At 37.0% G+C, this 17,901-nt stretch overlaps 1 protein-coding gene and 1 long non-coding RNA gene across 6 annotated transcripts in view; one reads left to right on the top strand and one right to left on the bottom strand.

The window, feature by feature from the left end:
* The first annotated feature begins 1,858 nt into the window (after positions 1-1,858).
* Positions 1,859-6,062, top strand: LOC125674153 (uncharacterized). Its single transcript, XR_007370022.2, has 3 exons — positions 1,859-2,320; positions 3,178-3,331; positions 5,575-6,062. It is a non-coding gene; the product is annotated as an uncharacterized LOC125674153 (long non-coding RNA).
* A 6,361-nt stretch (positions 6,063-12,423) lies between these two features.
* Positions 12,424-17,901, bottom strand: part of LOC125675757 (mucin-2-like) — a 57,784-nt gene continuing 52,306 nt past the window's right edge. For all 5 annotated transcript variants that reach the window (XM_056160533.1, XM_056160532.1, XM_056160531.1 and 2 more), the window contains one exon: positions 12,424-17,677. In XM_056160533.1, the coding sequence (XP_056016508.1) occupies positions 12,542-17,674 (5,133 nt within the window). In that variant the 5' untranslated portion in view covers positions 17,675-17,677 and the 3' untranslated portion in view covers positions 12,424-12,541. The remainder of the gene's footprint in view (positions 17,678-17,901) is intronic.

Consider the following 17,901-nt stretch of genomic DNA (forward strand, 5'->3'; position numbering starts at 1 on the left):
AAGAAATAAAGGAGCGGATCGAGGAGCTGATTTTAATCAGATTACCTAGGTGGAGTAAGCATCCCCTGTCGATCGGTCAAATCCGCTGTGAGCCCTATATATCATGATCAGGTAAACGGAGTTATCCGTATAATTATCTAGTGATCAGACATCCAAAACATTACTAAAAATTAATACTTGGAAAACGGAAATAAGCATATTTTGTGATCAGTCATCCAAAACATTACTTTGTTAAACACCACTCTGATTCCGCGCACAAGTACTCTGAAATTGAAATTAAGAATATGCTGGAGTTCCTCATTGACAATATCTTCGTAGTTTTTCGTGATCATGTCTTCGACCAGTCTGTTGGAATTCTCATGGGTAGGAATTGTGCTCCTTTGTTAGTTGACTTGATTTTATATTCACACGAAGCAGTTTATTCAAAAGCTTCTACATGAGAAGAAAAAAATTCTTGCAGTGGTTTTTAAATCGATATTCAAATACATCAACGACTTTTTAAAGACCCTGAGGCGTACTCCTATATTATTTGAATCATTCCGCTCCTGATAAGTGCCGTTCCGTTCCCACATCAAACTGTTCAGCGTTCCGTTCCCAGCCCAAAGAATTCCGTTCCCAACCCAAAGCAATCCTTTCCTACGGAAGCCGATAGGTGCCATGGTATAGGATTAATATTCATTTAACTGGCGGTCGCCACTTAATTTAAGTGGGGGTCGGCACTTAATTTAATCTGGCGGTCGCCATTTATCATCTGGCGGCCGCCATATAAATTAACTGACGGTCGCCACTTAATTTATCTGACGGCCGCCACTTAATTTAACTGGCGGTCGCCACTTATTAACTGGTGACCGCCACTAATTATCTAGCGGCCAACAGTTGATTTAAGTGGGGGCCGCCAGTTAATCTATTTGGCGACCGCCAGATAAATTAAGTGGCGGCCGCCAGTTAATTATATGGCAGCCGCCAGTTAATTTAACCGGCGATCGCCATATAAATGAACTGACGGTCGCGAGATAAATTAACTGGCGGCCACCACTTAATTTATATGGCGGCCGCCACTCAATTTAAATGATTTATATGGCGGTCGCCAGTTATTCAACTCCTCTCTCTTTCTCTATCTCTCTCAAAATGAAAGGTGTACAATCCCTCCCCATTGCCTTGTAATATGTATGTGATATACAATTAAGAGCATTAAATTATTGTTTTTCGATTGTGCTGTTATATAAATGTTTACGATGTCAAATGTCGACAGACTCGCGCAAGAGCAAATCTTCATGTGTACTTAATATACGAACGTATTAGGCACGTGGAACCACGGAGCTGACCCTCCATTTTTGACGACGTTCAATTTCTGTTATTTTCACATGCAATCTAAGTTATTCTCACATGTGAAATAAGATTAATTTGCGGATTGGCCCACACCCCACTCTTTTGATGGTAGTAATGAATGGTAAAAATGTAATAATGAATGAACTGATAAATTGAAGGATGAACGAAGCCCCCTCCCTCCAATTTAGGTGTACGAAGATTGGCCAAGAGACATATTTAGGTTCCTTTTCTGCTTGTCAACAATTGTTGAACATAATTTTTCTTCCGACTGTCCCTACACTTTGAAAAACGATGCTGCGTGTTTGCGTACTATTCTAAATCTTTCCAAAATAATCGATCAGCAAAACGAATTAAATTGTTTTAGCAATTGGCAGCCGCCATGTATAAATTAAGTGGCGGCCGCCACTTAATTTATATGGCGGCCGCCAGTTAATTTATATGGCGGCCGTCAGATAATAAGTGGCGGCCGCCAGTTAGATTAAGTTGCGACCGCCAGTTAAATAAATATTAATTCTATACCCTGGCACCTATCGGCTTCCGTAGTTTCCAGGACCCATATTTACTAAAGTTCGTAGACGTAGACGTAAACGTAGGATTTACGTCTGACTTAAGATTAGAGTTACGTACTCGTGAAATGGTATTCACAAAACCGTTCGTAGCCGCAAACGTAACTTACGAATTCTTAAATGTACGAATGCACTTACGCGTGCGCAGTGGCTATTTTCACTTCGAAGCGTAAAAAGTGTGAATTTGCTCATTTACTTTGAATCCCCTGCGCTACCGCCGCATTATGACGAAAAAGAACACAGAACTTTGTGAGAAAGCAACATTTACGTACAAGTATGCCTGCCTACGGCATGTGATCAACGGTACCGTTATTCAGTGTTGTTTACAAATTCAAATGGAAGGTTCATCAAATTTAACGCATTTGACTTGTGCATGGATCTGCGATGCTGTAGGTGTTCAAAAAGAACTCGGCATGGACTGACAAGTAAGTTAAGTTGTTTGTGTAGAAATAACCTTAAATGTTTTACCACTGACTACTCGTCACTAGGCCCCTAAATAATGTAAAATTGACTTCGAGGGGATTCAGTATATGACACACATATCGCAAAATCACAGTCCCTTATCCATTTCGTTCTCAACCTATGTAGCTGCTATAATGCTTGGATCTTAATTTCTAAATAGTGAGCACATATACATATGTGTTAGTTATTTACAATTTTATATGTGCCCACTATTTACACATTAAGACACAAGCTCATTTGTGTACATGGTAACTTCAAACTTTTGAATTGAAATTCAAAATTATTTATCCCATTTTTTTATTTCATGACTGGGACAAGATCAAAGGAGTGGCATAGCTACTTGTACACAAGTACGCACATGCTTTCACATCACTTCGCAAAAAGAAAAACAAGAATATTGGCGAAAAATGAATCTAAAATATACATTATATATACAGGCACTAATTCTGAAATGTGTGATTTGTACGTACGTGCCCCTCCATTGCATGGTTATAAAATATGAAAATTATTATTGCTTTAACAATATATACTCTGGGCGAACAGGTAGATAGGGTGAATGAACTCGGTACCAGATGAGAACAGTTACAGTCTCTTTTAGCATCATTTCAATTATTGCTTGTGTACATCCATGTGCAAAACTTTCAGAAAATATTGTGAAACAAAATCGCATTCAAATACAGTTGTACAACTGTGTGAAGTCAGTGTTAATTTATTTAATGTAGAATAACATTGACTATATATTAATTGGAGACATTAGGTGTGATATACATGTAACATGCACTAGATATCCAAGTTAGCTGACTTCTGTTATTTTTCAAAGGGTCATAAAGGTGGTCAAGAAATAAATTGCCAACAGACAGCAGCATTCCTTGATTTAGATGCATTTCTCTTCATGTCCTCTCCTGAAAGTTTTTCCATGATGTCTCAGGGTTAGGATTGGGATGCAGGATGTACAGTACATATATATATATGATGTAAGTATATCCACTGTTTGTACACATTTAATCATTTTTGTACTTACAAAGTTTTAAAAAATCCAAAACAAATTATGGTACATGATGTAAAGATTTTCGTAATGCATTGATGATTTTAAAAACCTTAGGCAAAGATTTAAGAACATAAATTTATGAGTTTTTATGATCAAATTTTGTCCATTTTGCATGTTTTGTACCTGTCTGTCTAAGCATCTCTTCACCTTTTTGGCAAATAGAAATTTAACCAATCTAAGGACATACACTATGTTTCTCTGAAATTATATTTTATCTCCTCGATATTAAAAATTCTTGCATGATTTCCAAAATAATAGCTGTAATTTTGTCACCAAAATTTGAAATCAACACTCAATAAAAATTGCTCTATATTATATATTTCTGATCAGTAATAACACATGTATTCAGTTATTTGAAACACCTTTTAATCTCAAAGCAAGCAAATGAATATATGTAATTTTGGTGATTGAAAAATTATTATCTTGCAAGCCAATAATTCTTCTTTATATATTTCTTTACACTAAAAGCGGTTATCAAATGTACTTTTATTAGGTCACCTGAGTTTACTCCGTCGTGCATTAACAATTGAACATTTTTAACTTCTTCTTAATAACTACCAGTCCAATATTCTTTTCAAATTTGGTATGAAGCATCATTGGGACAAGGGGGACATAGATTGTAAATTTCAGGACTCCAGCACCCCTAGGGGTGGGACAAAAACTGCCCAAAATTGACCATTTTTCAAAAATCTTCTTATCAAGAACCACACATACATAAGAAAAACTAAATGCATAGTGATGTAGAGCAGGCAGGCCTCTACCAAAATTGTAAATTTCATGATCCCCGGGGTAGGGGTTCTGACCCCAGGGCGGGGCAAATCTTGTTATATAGTGCTTATGTGTATAAAACACTTAAATTACATCTTCTTTAATGCTATTGATACTAAATTGAAACTAAATGGATAGAGCAGGTAGTCTTTTACCAAAATTGTAAATTTGATTTCCTCCAGAGTAAGGGTTTTGACCCCAGGGTGGGGCCAAACTTAGTATATGGTAGTATTTATGTGTAAGTTTGCTGATACTGTATAAAATATAAATGCATATTTAGGAATAGCAGAAAAGGATGTACAAAAAGTGGTGAATTTCACAACCCAGGGTTATGACTTTAAGATGAGTCCAAATTAGTCATATCTTTTGATGTTTTAATGCGAATACACCTATTTAAAGCCTTTCATCAGTGTATGCACTTTTGAGGGCTGTGAGGTTTTAAGAACACATCTTGTTTTATACTGTTGCTGAACATTAGAATTTAATTAGCTTAGATATTTAGAACAGGAAATTTTTTCTAGATTTCATAGTCCATGGAAGTAGTGATACTTTTCCACTAGTATTCAGGTGACCGATAAGGCCTGTGGGCCTCTTGTTAGGTTTCTCTTGTTTTTCTTTTTCTTTTACTAAAGAAATATTTTTATTAGTCAATAATACATATTCCTTTGCCATTGGGAGATTTTGAGAGATAAAAATGGTTGCCATCACTTTCACAGCAAATATGCCCTTTAAATTTATAATGTTGTACTACCATGCATTATATGTCAGCCTGAGTAGCTCGGTGCAAAGGTACCAGGTTCAATACTCAACTGTGCTAAAGATTTTTCTCACCTTCTTTGCTGCAGTAAAATCCCATTCATATACCTTACTGCAGTACATATCAGCTGATTTTACAATTTTACTTGCCACAACCAGGAACTATCAAAATATGTTAACTCTAGACTAATTAAACCTGAGAATTTTGTAGAAAGAAATTAGAATGTAAGTGAATTGTACCTGAAATGTCACGAAAAATTATTTTTTATTTAGAAACGTGTATGTCCTTAACTGAAACTTACCATTCTTGGTTAAAAAGTATTTTTTTTCTGTTTTGGAAAGAAGCCAATTTCATTACAAGGGGAATGGTTAATGAAAAAATACTAAAGTTGACCTTGGGGTCATTTGAATTCTTTTTCTTAATATGGGCTCTTAGGTTATAAATCATTAAAATTAGAAATTGTAGGTGATACTTGCTGATATCTTGCCAGATATGGTGTAGATAAATATACTGTAAATAAAATCAGTATTATCACAGTTTTACAGTTTATTTAACTAACAATTATGTTGCATGTATTTTTCACACCTTATGAAATTTTATTACAGCTAGTGGTTTAAATCAATGTAATAATATTATTTTTCTAGGTCTATGGGTACAATGCTGTAATGGTGTGAAAAATCTTTTGCGAAACCGAGAAATGCTCATCTTCCATTGCCATGATTGTGTAAAAGAACGAGCAGAGGAATGATTCAAAAATATATGGCAGGATTGAGAATCCAACTCATGACCCGTAGTCTGGTACTCTACCCACTGACCAATCCATGCTGATGGTCCATCTGCTACATTGATGTCATCTTATATATTTATTTATTCATTTATATCATATGGACATTTGACAGTAAAATATAAAAAAGTTTGATATTCACCAAAATAGAATTTGTTACAATACATGTTTAAGAAATTAAGTACATGTACATGCATTGTTATGCATACAATTATGTACATGTAATTATATTTGTTAATAGATAATTTTTTAGATGAATTTTCATGTTATTATTCAATATTGATATTGACATGTACATGTATTACTTCCATTTCTAGAATGATTTTAACATCTTGATATTAAAAAGATGACAAAATAAATAAATCTTAAATATTTGTCAACAAAGTTGTCTGATGGGTTAAAATTTGTAAAGAGGAGCATTAGTACATATGTTGGTTTAATGTGAGAAGCCTTCAGAATGAACTTTTATCAGAGATTTTTGTAAATTGGGGGGGGGGGGGTTTCAACAAAAAAATATGTATGTTGAAGGCATCATCCTTGGAGTTTGGTAATATACACTGCAAAGACTTTTACCTAGCTGATCACATATAAAGGTCAATTACATACAAATCATGAATGGTAGAAAGATGCATTATCAATGAAGGTTTGACTCCTGTAGGATTATAGTTAAAAGGAAATGGCACTCTGAAAGATTGAAAGTCTACACATGACTACACTAGTAGGCATCACAATTGCTCTCTGAAACAAATTACACAAAATTGTATTCTTGGAATGAAATGCATATCTTTTTTTTAAAGAAATGTTTATTTAGAGGCTCATTTTCCTGTTGTGTTAGTTACCATGTAACAAATAGTTATTTGGACTACCAATATTTGCTTATGATCACATATCTATAAGTAGAAATAGTTTTTCTATAGCTGTCGATCACCATGTATTCTTGTACACGCAGTGACTCTCTTCTTTTCAAATCTAAAATTATTGCATGTTTGATTGCATATATATACACTAATTCCACCATGTTTGGAAAATTAAAATAAATGTATTTCCCTGAAAGATGCTGACCTACCCTATATAATAAGATAAATGGCAAATATTCTAATATTTTTTTTAAATAAATAAACTGCATGACTAAAATAAAAAGCTTCCCAATTATTTCTAAAAGCAAGGTTAGATCCACCCAGTCTGATTAAAATCAAATTTCGCACTTTGCTCGATATACAGACAGCGACTGTCCGTATATCGAGCGAAGTGAGAGGTTTGATTTTAAATCGGACTGAGATCCGCCACAAGGTAAATTAGATCGGGCTCAAAATTTTAAGAATTGTCACACAATTGCAGATGATCTCAAAGAAAACGATAATCTGGATAAATACAATTAATTTATGCATTGCTAACCAGCTTTTATGCATCTAGAGGGTTTGTAAGGTCGTTACGCAAGAAATTATCGATAAAAATGACAAGTCGCCATTTGTTTTGTTTATTCTTAAAGTTACGATCAGCTTACGTGTACTAGTATAGCACACGTAGAGTTACGCTTATTTCTGGCGTAAATCTACGTCTACGACTGTTAGTGAACCGTCCCACACGTAAACGTACGCTACGTCTGGATTTACGCTACGTTTACGTCTACGAACTTTAGTAAATATGGGCCCAGACCAAAGCGTTCCGTTCTCATTTAAAACTGTTCGTTCCCTTAAACCGTACATTCCCACATGATCATTCGGATCTCGCGTGTCAGTGTGTATGTCAACATTGCGCTTGATCGAGATGAAGGAATACTACCGCTCTTGACTTTACATAATATTTAATAGTTGCATACAAAGGTGGAGAGATCTGCAGTTCAAATTTGGAAGAGTTTATAGACAAATTAACAGTTTATCACGATACGACAGAGCATATCTTTATTTTGGGGATAAAAGGCAAATCTACTTTCACCAAGATTGTGAACGAACATCAACTTACTGAAGAAGAAAATATGTGAAAATGGAATTTTCTTTCTGTAACCAATAAATACAGTGACGAATAACGATAATATTACTGTTGACAAAAAGGAAATGTTCGTGTAGTGCGGATTCTTTTATATTTAATTATTTTTGCTGGTAGGTTATTTTGTAACAAACAAAATGTCAATTTAAAAATTATAAAATCTACTTTAAGTACGCATAACTCCTAGACTGATATGAATTTGATATGTTCCAATATGGTGAAATTGTAGGGAAAATGAAATGAATTATTTGTTAAAAGAGGGTGTTGCACCGAAGAGAGAATTTTCCCTAATCGGAGCTCCGTGTCAGCACTTGTGACGTAGAACTGACCTTCATCCATATTTATACTCTTTGCGTATTTGCCATTTAAATACCTGTAGGATTCCCCAGTACTAAGGGCAAGTTTAATACATTTTATTTGTCAATACATTATACATGTAGTCAAAACACAATTTTTGAAATCTTGAAAATTAAATTTTTTTCTCCCCTGAGTATCAGATACAATGTATACGGTTACATGTTACGAGTGTATCAATTATTTGATATTTTATACTACTACAGTCTAAAAGCTCTTATACTCGTATGTATTATTTTCTACAACCAATAGTTGGCAAATGTGCATAACTCTGACAACAAAACAAAATATGAGAAGTTTAATACGCATTGATAAAGTTCAACATAATTCAAAGTACATGCATTTGAAAACATTTATTCACCATTACAGCAATTTACTACTGGAATACACATCATCTTATTTCCCTGTTTGGCCTTAAAGTTTTTCTTTCAAAGCTTTGCAACGTTTACAACGTTTTTCGTAAAAGGCACCATGCCTTTGTCAATGCTTTCACTCAGAAAAACATACATGTACAACCTTGACTATTTAAACATAGGTATTGCATGCTGTATTCGGTGTTCTTGTTGGGAGTCCTATTCACAAAATAAACAGTGTCCAGGTTGGAAGCATTTTAAACTCGGCACATTGTAATAAAGAGAGATTTGACAAGAAACATTTATAACAACTAGAAGTGTGTTTCAATTAAGAAAAAAAAAACATCTAAATGGAAAACATAATATGAAAAAAAAAATGTGTTCGTGGGGGATTCGAACCCGGGCGTTTCAAAAACGAAGTAATCGTTTTCCTATAAAACTCGAGGAGCTTACCCACTGAACCACGTAGTTATAAAAGTCTAGGAGCTTACCCACTGAACCACGTAGTAGTCCATACATTATAAAGGAAAATAAACGTACAGGTGAAGTTGAAAATAATATCAGTTAAGTCGTTTCGGTTTTTTGAAATTTACCCAAAAAAAATGCCCTTGTGAAACAAAATTTCAAAGCGACAGTTTTTTAGAGAAAAACTTGAAGAACATGTTCATGCTAAATTCATTTTGTTTCACGGAGGCAGTTTTTCTGAAATTGGGTGATACTCCTCCATTGTACAGCTGTTTTAACGCTAAAAATCATACAAGTCGCTTATTGCTTGATTTAAACTCGAATTATTTAGCTAATCTTTGTCAATACACGTCTTTTAAACTTATTTTCACAAATATTTGAATCAAGGCATAAGTTCCAATTGGTTTTATCATAAATTTGAATAACTTCATTCTATCGATTTTTCATGCAACACCTTTAGGGAAATTAACATGAGACGTGCAACACCTTCTTTCAACTGGTGTGGTGTCATCTTCAAAAAGAAGGTATAGATTCGAAGTAATCGAGATAACAAGAGTTACTATAGTTACAGTCCATATGTACTAGTCTACAGGAGTACTGAACATGGGTACGAACAGAGTGGACTTTGTCTGAAAGCTGCTCATGCCAAGTCTTTCCGTGATGTTTCAGCTCACCCTTAATCACTTTACACATTTCCTTCTCTGTCGACTTGGTAGCCTGCCTGGTATCATTCAGATCGATAGTGTCTGGTTTTGTTTATGCTAGTGTTTCTGGCATGGACATGGGCACGAATGGTACTGGTAACTGCAACACCAACAAATGATATATCATTGTCGAAGTAGTCATATAACTTCATTATATTTAAATGTTCGTGTCTTTGAGTGTACTGGTCATCCTCTTTCGTGACGTGCTGCTCTTTCAAAACTCTGTGAGTCTGCTGACCAATGCACACGACGTTTGTATCTTTGGCATTTCTCCTACCCCCATGACAGACATCGGTCAGAGTTCCCATCGCACCACCATTATCAGAGGATACCGCAGAGGCACAGAGTCTTATAGTGAACTGGACTGCCTCGGTATATTTTGCTGTTAGATCATGTGTACGACTTTCTGTAAGTGTAACAAATCCCAGTCCATCTTGAAGTCTGTTTGTCTGCCCTATGAACAAACCCGTACTATAACATGAGTACGAGAGTCCATCTAGCATTTGCCAGAAAAGTTCCACACGGCAGTTAAACAGAGCTACTCCACGAACGCGAATGTCCAGAAGTGCAGGAAATTGAATTTTTAAATTTTGGCAGGTCTCTTCAAAGCTTGCTTAATGCATATGTAGTAAATATGTGCCTGTACGTGTACCATCAATCACCATGATACTGTAAATGTATTGCATTTGGCTGTGTATTCTATTTAGCGCCTTTGGAGGAACGCAGCTTCCGCTAAATCAAGTACATCGCTAAATGCCATCCGTAAGTCTAGATGTTTAAAGTAATTCAGGAATGCGCTAAACCAAATCTACGCTAACTTGTTGATAAAACGATTTCCGCCAAATATCGTACACACCAAATATAATACGTTTACAGTAATTCACTATGGTATTGATACACTGCAGATAAACCCCTATCAGCTTTAAACGCAAAATTAATCATTTTTCCTTAAAAATAATTATTAGTAACGGTTTTCAAATTAGAATCCATAATAATTATCTATCATTATATTACATGTACTTGTATTGGTTTATTCATTTCGGATACATTTATTCTGAATATGCATATGATAAAAAGTACAAACGGCTTGACGCCCTATAGACATTGTAATGCACATTTGTATTACGAGTCCTGGATTAAAGGTTACAAAACATATATGCAATGCATGTACTAACTGAATTCCTATTTGAAATTACCTGTTCATTAAGTAATCGAAAAGAAAATTATAACATTCTTTTATTAAAGGGTGACAATTTTGCATTGTATAATGCTAAAATCGGACCTAACCCGAAATGACACAATTCGATTATTTTTAAAAGGTTGTTTTCTATTGATTACATTACATAAATGTAAATATCCTCATGTGGAATTTAAGACACGTATAATTCTGTCTATTAATTTACTTCCATCTCCCTTCCTTCCATTTTGAAATATTCATAATATAAACCAAATTAAACTTTTATTTTGGAAAGTAATATCCCTCTTTCCCGCAATGTTTATGCATGAATAAAAAGTACCGAAAGTATCCGAAATGCAGAATTTGAAATCAAGGCCAATTCCTTCGTTCCCATCTTGGACCAAAGCGTTCCATTCTCGATGAAAACCGTTCGTTCCCAATCTCAAAGCGTTCCTGATCAGAAGCATTCCGTTCTCGCTGAGAACCGATCAGTTCTAACAATTCAACTTTCGTTCCCCCAAACAAAACCGTTCCTTCCCAAACCAATCAACGTTCGTTCACCGATCCACTGGTGTAGTAGTACGCTCCGGAGTATGTATCTTTTAACAATAATCATTTTCATTCATATGTCGATTCGATAAATCTCTGTGAATTCAAAATTAACAACACAAGAGTCCTTCATATCGGCTTCGTACTTAGATATGTTATTGAAAATGAATATTAACGGCAAACTAACAACTCAACGTTTTGACAAACGGGATGATTTCAGATTCTACACCGTCAACTTCCCATATCTAGATAGCAATATTCCATTGTCACCTGCATAAGGTATTTATATCTCTCCACCGATTCGATACGCAAGAGCTTGTTCTGCGTATGATCAGTTTTTAAATCGAGGCGGGCTACTGACAAACAAGTTGATGTTACCGTGGTTTCAACAGTCTAGTTTAAAGTAAGTATTTCGCAAATTATATGGTCGTTATAATGATCTAGTTTGCCAATGCAACTTATCATTGAGTCAAATGCTGTCAGATGTGTTTCATGCCGATGTTAGGCCGTTCTTGGCACATTGATTTTTACTATGGATTATTCCGTTTATATGATCAAGGTATAGGACTCACGATGGGTGTGATCGGTTGACAGGGGATGTTTGCTCCCCCTAGGCACCTGCTCCCACCTCTAGTATATCCAGGAATCCGTGTTTGCCCAACTCTCTATTTTGTATTCCTTCTGTTGGACGGTTAGTCCCCGAGGGTCTCTACAGCCCAGTAGCTAAGTACTTCGTTACTAGCTTGAAAATACGGATGTATATTTAATTGCTGTTATAAAATTTAGAAATTCATTTCAAAATTAAGGATTATCTCCCCCATGTATAGCTCTTATCCTTGGACGAATTTGGCTCCACTTTTTTTTTTTTTTTTTTTGGCACGCTGTTTTTGGCTATATTTAGCTCTAAAACTTCATAGTTATTTCGGATTTCAAACATCTCGGTTGAGCATCACTGAAGAGACATTATTTGTCGAAATGCGCATCTGGTGCATCAAAAGTGGTACCGTATAAGTTTTACATCATAGAAAAAATAAGATTGATCACGTATCTTCAACTTTCACTCACAGCTTCTGAAAGTATAATATCTGTAGATTTATCTAAAAATAATCAAGAACTGATTCACCAATGCCATTAATCACTTTATTGATCAACTATAGACAACTACTAGTATGCAGTTTATAAACATGACTAGTACATATATCGTCTCTTATATTACTCTTTTGGTGATAATATCGACAGTTATTTGAAAATGCTAAAAACTCCTTCCCCAATCGCACCTCCAACAGCATTACCAATCATACCTCCGATAATACCCCCAACTGCAGCCCCCAGGAAAGGAACCGGAATTAGAGCTTGTCCAACGACACTTCCACATAATCCAGCGGGAACGCCCACTACAGAGGAAGATATTTCCTTTGTAGCACTTCTCTGTTTCTCCTCGTCATCCATATCCTCATCAGTCACGATATCGTAAAGTTTCTTCGTGAGAAAGACACCTTCGATAACAACTGCAGTGGCAACAGCACCCTTTGTTATACCAGATGAAAGTTTTCCAGCGTTTTCAGTTGCATTTTCAGCTGCTTTGCCTGTAGATTTACCTAGACTAGGTCGTTTACACGGTCTAATAGACCTATGCATTCTTTTGACTATTTCCTTTTGGGCTGGTTTAGCAACAGCTGAATTGGCTGCTTCGTTTGAAATTGATTTTGAAACTGATTTAGCAACAGACGGAGCAGCGGATTTGGCTACTCCATCTGAAAGTGATTTTGATGCTGACTTAACAACGGACGGAGCAGAGGATTTGGCTACTCCACCTGAAAGTGATTTTGATGCTGACTTAACAACGGACGGAGCAGTGGATTTGGTTACCTCATTTGAGATTGATTTTGATGCTGCCTTCGCAATGGACGGAGCAGCGGATTTGCTTAATTCATTTGAGATTGATTTTGATGCTGCCTTCGCAATAGATGGAGCAGCGGATTTGGTTACTTCATTTGAGATTGATTTTGATGCTGCCTTCGCAACAGATGGAACAGCGGATTTGGTAACTTCACCTGAAATTGATTTTGATGCTGCCTTCACAACAGATGGAGCAGCGGATTTGGTGACTTCATTTGAAATTGATTTTGATGCTGCCTTCGCAACGGATGGAGCAGTGGATTTGGTAACTTCATTTGAAATTGATTTTGATGCTGTCTTCGCAATAGATGGAGCAGCGGATTTGGTGACTTCACCTGAAATTGATTTTGATGCTGCCTTCGCAACAGATGGAGCGGCGGATTTGGTTACTTCACCTGAAATTGATTTAGATGCTGCCTTTGCAACAGATGGAGCAGCTGATTTGGTAACTTCTTTTGAAATTGATTTTGATGCTGCCTTCGCAACAGATGGAACAGCTGATTTGGTAACTTCACCTGAAATTGATTTTGATGCTGCCTTCCCAACAGATGGAGCGGCGAATTTGGTTACTTCTTTTGAAATTGATTTTGATGCTGCCTTCGCAACAGATGGAACAGCGGATTTGGTTACTTCATTTGAAATTGATTTTGATGCTGCCTTCGCAACAGATGGAACAGCGGATTTGGTAACTTCACCTGAAATTGATTTTGATGCTGCCTTCACAACAGATGGAGCAGCGGATTTGGTGACTTCATTTGAAATTGATTTTGATGCTGCCTTCGCAATGGATGGAGCAGCGGATTTGGTAACTTCTTTTGAAATTGATTTTGATGCTGCCTTCGCAATAGATGGAGCAGCGGATTTGGTGACTTCACCTGAAATTGATTTTGATGCTGCCTTCGCAACAGATGGAGCGGCGGATTTGGTGACTTCACCTGAAATTGATTTAGATGCTGCCTTTGCAACAGATGGAGCAGCTGATTTGGTAACTTCTTTTGAAATTGATTTTGATGCTATCTTCGCAATAGATGGAGCAGCGGATTTGGTGACTTCACCTGAAATTGATTTTGATGCTGCCTTCGCAACAGATGGAGCGGCGGATTTGGTTACTTCACCTGAAATTGATTTAGATGCTGCCTTTGCAACAGATTGAGCAGCTGATTTGGTAACTTCTTTTGAAATTGATTTTGATGCTGCCTTCACAACAGATGGAACAGCTGATTTGGTAACTTCACCTGAAATTGATTTTGATGCTGCCTTCCCAACAGATGGAGCGGCGAATTTGGTTACTTCTTTTGAAATTGATTTTGATGCTGCCTTCGCAACAGATGGAACAGCGGATTTGGTTACTTCATTTGAAATTGATTTTGATGCTGCCTTCGCAACAGATGGAACAGCGGATTTGGTAACTTCACCTGAAATTGATTTTGATGCTGCCTTCACAACAGATGGAGCAGCGGATTTGGTGACTTCATTTGAAATTGATTTTGATGCTGCCTTCGCAATGGATGGAGCAGCGGATTTGGTAACTTCTTTTGAAATTGATTTTGATGCTGCCTTCGCAATAGATGGAGCAGCGGATTTTGTGACTTCACCTGAAATTGATTTTGATGCTGCCTTCGCAACAGATGGAGCGGCGGATTTGGTGACTTCACCTGAAATTGATTTAGATGCTGCCTTTGCAACAGATGGAGCAGCTGATTTGGTAACTTCTTTTGAAATTGATTTTGATGCTATCTTCGCAATAGATGGAGCAGCGGATTTGGTTACCTCATTTGAGATTGATTTTGATGCTTCCCCAATCGCACCTCCAACAGCATTACCAATCATACCTCCGATAATACCCCCAACTGCAGCCCCCAGGAAAGGAACCGGAATTAGAGCTTGTCCAACGACACTTCCACATAATCCAGCGGGAACGCCCACTACAGAGGAAGATATTTCCTTTGTAGCACTTCTCTGTTTCTCCTCGTCATCCATATCCTCATCAGTCACGATATCGTAAAGTTTCTTCGTGAGAAAGACACCTTCGATAACAACTGCAGTGGCAACAGCACCCTTTGTTATACCAGATGAAAGTTTTCCAGCGTTTTCAGTTGCATTTTCAGCTGCTTTGCCTGTAGATTTACCTAGACTAGGTCGTTTACACGATCTAATAGACCTATGCATTCTTTTGACTATTTCCTTTTGGGCTGGTTTAGCAACAGCTGAATTGGCTGCTTCGTTTGAAATTGATTTTGAAACTGATTTAGCAACAGACGGAGCAGCGGATTTGGCTACTCCATCTGAAAGTGATTTTGATGCTGACTTAACAACGGACGGAGCAGAGGATTTGGCTACTCCACCTGAAAGTGATTTTGATGCTGACTTAACAACGGACGGAGCAGTGGATTTGGTTACCTCATTTGAGATTGATTTTGATGCTGCCTTCGCAATGGACGGAGCAGCGGATTTGCTTAATTCATTTGAGATTGATTTTGATGCTGCCTTCGCAATAGATGGAGCAGCGGATTTGGTTACTTCATTTGAGATTGATTTTGATGCTGCCTTCGCAACAGATGGAACAGCGGATTTGGTAACTTCACCTGAAATTGATTTTGATGCTGCCTTCACAACAGATGGAGCAGCGGATTTGGTGACTTCATTTGAAATTGATTTTGATGCTGCCTTCGCAACGGATGGAGCAGTGGATTTGGTAACTTCATTTGAAATTGATTTTGATGCTGTCTTCGCAATAGATGGAGCTGCCTTCACAACAGATGGAGCAGCGGATTTGGTGACTTCATTTGAAATTGATTTTGATGCTGCCTTCGCAACGGATGGAGCAGTGGATTTGGTAACTTCATTTGAAATTGATTTTGATGCTGTCTTCGCAATAGATGGAGCAGCGGATTTGGTGACTTCACCTGAAATTGATTTTGATGCTGCCTTCGCAACAGATGGAGCGGCGGATTTGGTTACTTCACCTGAAATTGATTTTGATGCTGCCTTTGCAACAGATGGAGCAGCTGATTTGGTAACTTCTTTTGAAATTGATTTTGATGCTGCCTTCGCAACAGATGGAACAGCTGATTTGGTAACTTCACCTGAAATTGATTTTGATGCTGCCTTCCCAACAGATGGAGCGGCGAATTTGGTTACCTCATTTGAGATTGATTTTGATGCTGCCTTCGCAACAGATGGAGCAGCGGATTTGGTTACCTCATTTGAAATTGATTTTGATGCTGCCTTCGCAACAGATGGAGCAGCGGATTTGGTTACCTCATTTGAAATTGATTTTGATGCTGCCTTCGCAATAGATGGAGCAGCAGATTTAGTTACCTCATTTGAGATTGATTTTGATGCAGCCTTCGCAACAGATGGAGCAGCGGATTTAGTTACCTCATTTGAGATTGATTTTGATGCTATCTTCGCAACAGACAGAGCAGCGGATTTGGTTACCTCATTTGAGATTGAATTTGATGCTGCCTTTGCAACAGACGGAGCAGCGGATTTGGTTACCTCATTTGAGATTGATTTTGATGCTGCTTTCGCAACAGATGGAGCAGATGACTTGGCTAATTCGTCTGAAATAGATTTAGATGCTGATTTAGGAAGGAACGGAGCAGCAAGGGACTTTTTGGTACATTTCAATGCTGGTTTGATTCCTGATTTCCCTAATTTGCTCACTGCTTGTTTTGAAACAGAGTTTGTCGTTGACGACTTCGCCGATCTGAAGATCTCATTTTTTGCACCAGAATCTGTAAAATCTGCATTTCGAAGCATTAGAAGCATAGTTTCTAATTTGTTTCCTTGCTCTTTTAATACATGTACTTGTTTGTATTGCAAATATTGTTCTGAACGTATATTTGACGATGAATACAGCCTGCGATTTGTAAAATTGATTGCCTTTGGTCGACTTTTTGGTGGAAAAGAAAAGGGACCTGTCTTGATACCCTCTGATACTACAGAGGACGTTCCGTGTTTCATCGGCCTTACAATTCCATCACTCAATGACGTATCGACAGCTCCTGCAAACATGCGTTTACCAAGACCACAATCCTGAAATTCTAGAGAAGTATTGTCTCCTGAGAAAATCCAGTTAACATAGCACTCACAATTGTTAGAACTTAGCGAATATTTTGTTTCACCCAACCTTGATTCTGCTCTTTCGAGTGTACGTTGTATTCCATCTGGTGTCTTTGGATAGTCACTGCGTGCAACAATAATTACAACACCATTTTCGAAATCCAAAATATTTGCAACCTCCTGGTTTGTGTCACCGAAATTGAACCTGTCACGTGTAATTTGTCCTGGAGAGTTTCCGTAGAAATATTCTTCCCACTGAGGTTTGTAGTGAAAGATGTCACATCCAAAGTCATCTACACGACCAATAAACACGTGATGATAATAGTCCAATGTACTTCTGTAGATTTTGATATGTCTACAAGGTTTGATGTTGTGCTTAAATTCCGAAATTGAACTCACTTCCATTGTCTGAAATAATATTATATACATGTATCATTTAAAAAACCATACAATGTAATACTACGATGACAATATTTGACATTAGTCATTTAGTCTGTATATACAAATACAAATATTTATTGGCACATGACAAACACAATTACAACTAGTAATCCTAATTGTTCGCGAACAATTAGAGGTCTTTCCACCTTTTCAGACATTCAAACAATGTCTCTGAATACAAAAAAATGTGT

This window comes from Ostrea edulis, chromosome 3 (genome assembly GCF_947568905.1).
Source record: "Ostrea edulis chromosome 3, xbOstEdul1.1, whole genome shotgun sequence".
Lineage (NCBI taxonomy): Eukaryota > Metazoa > Mollusca > Bivalvia > Ostreida > Ostreidae > Ostrea > Ostrea edulis.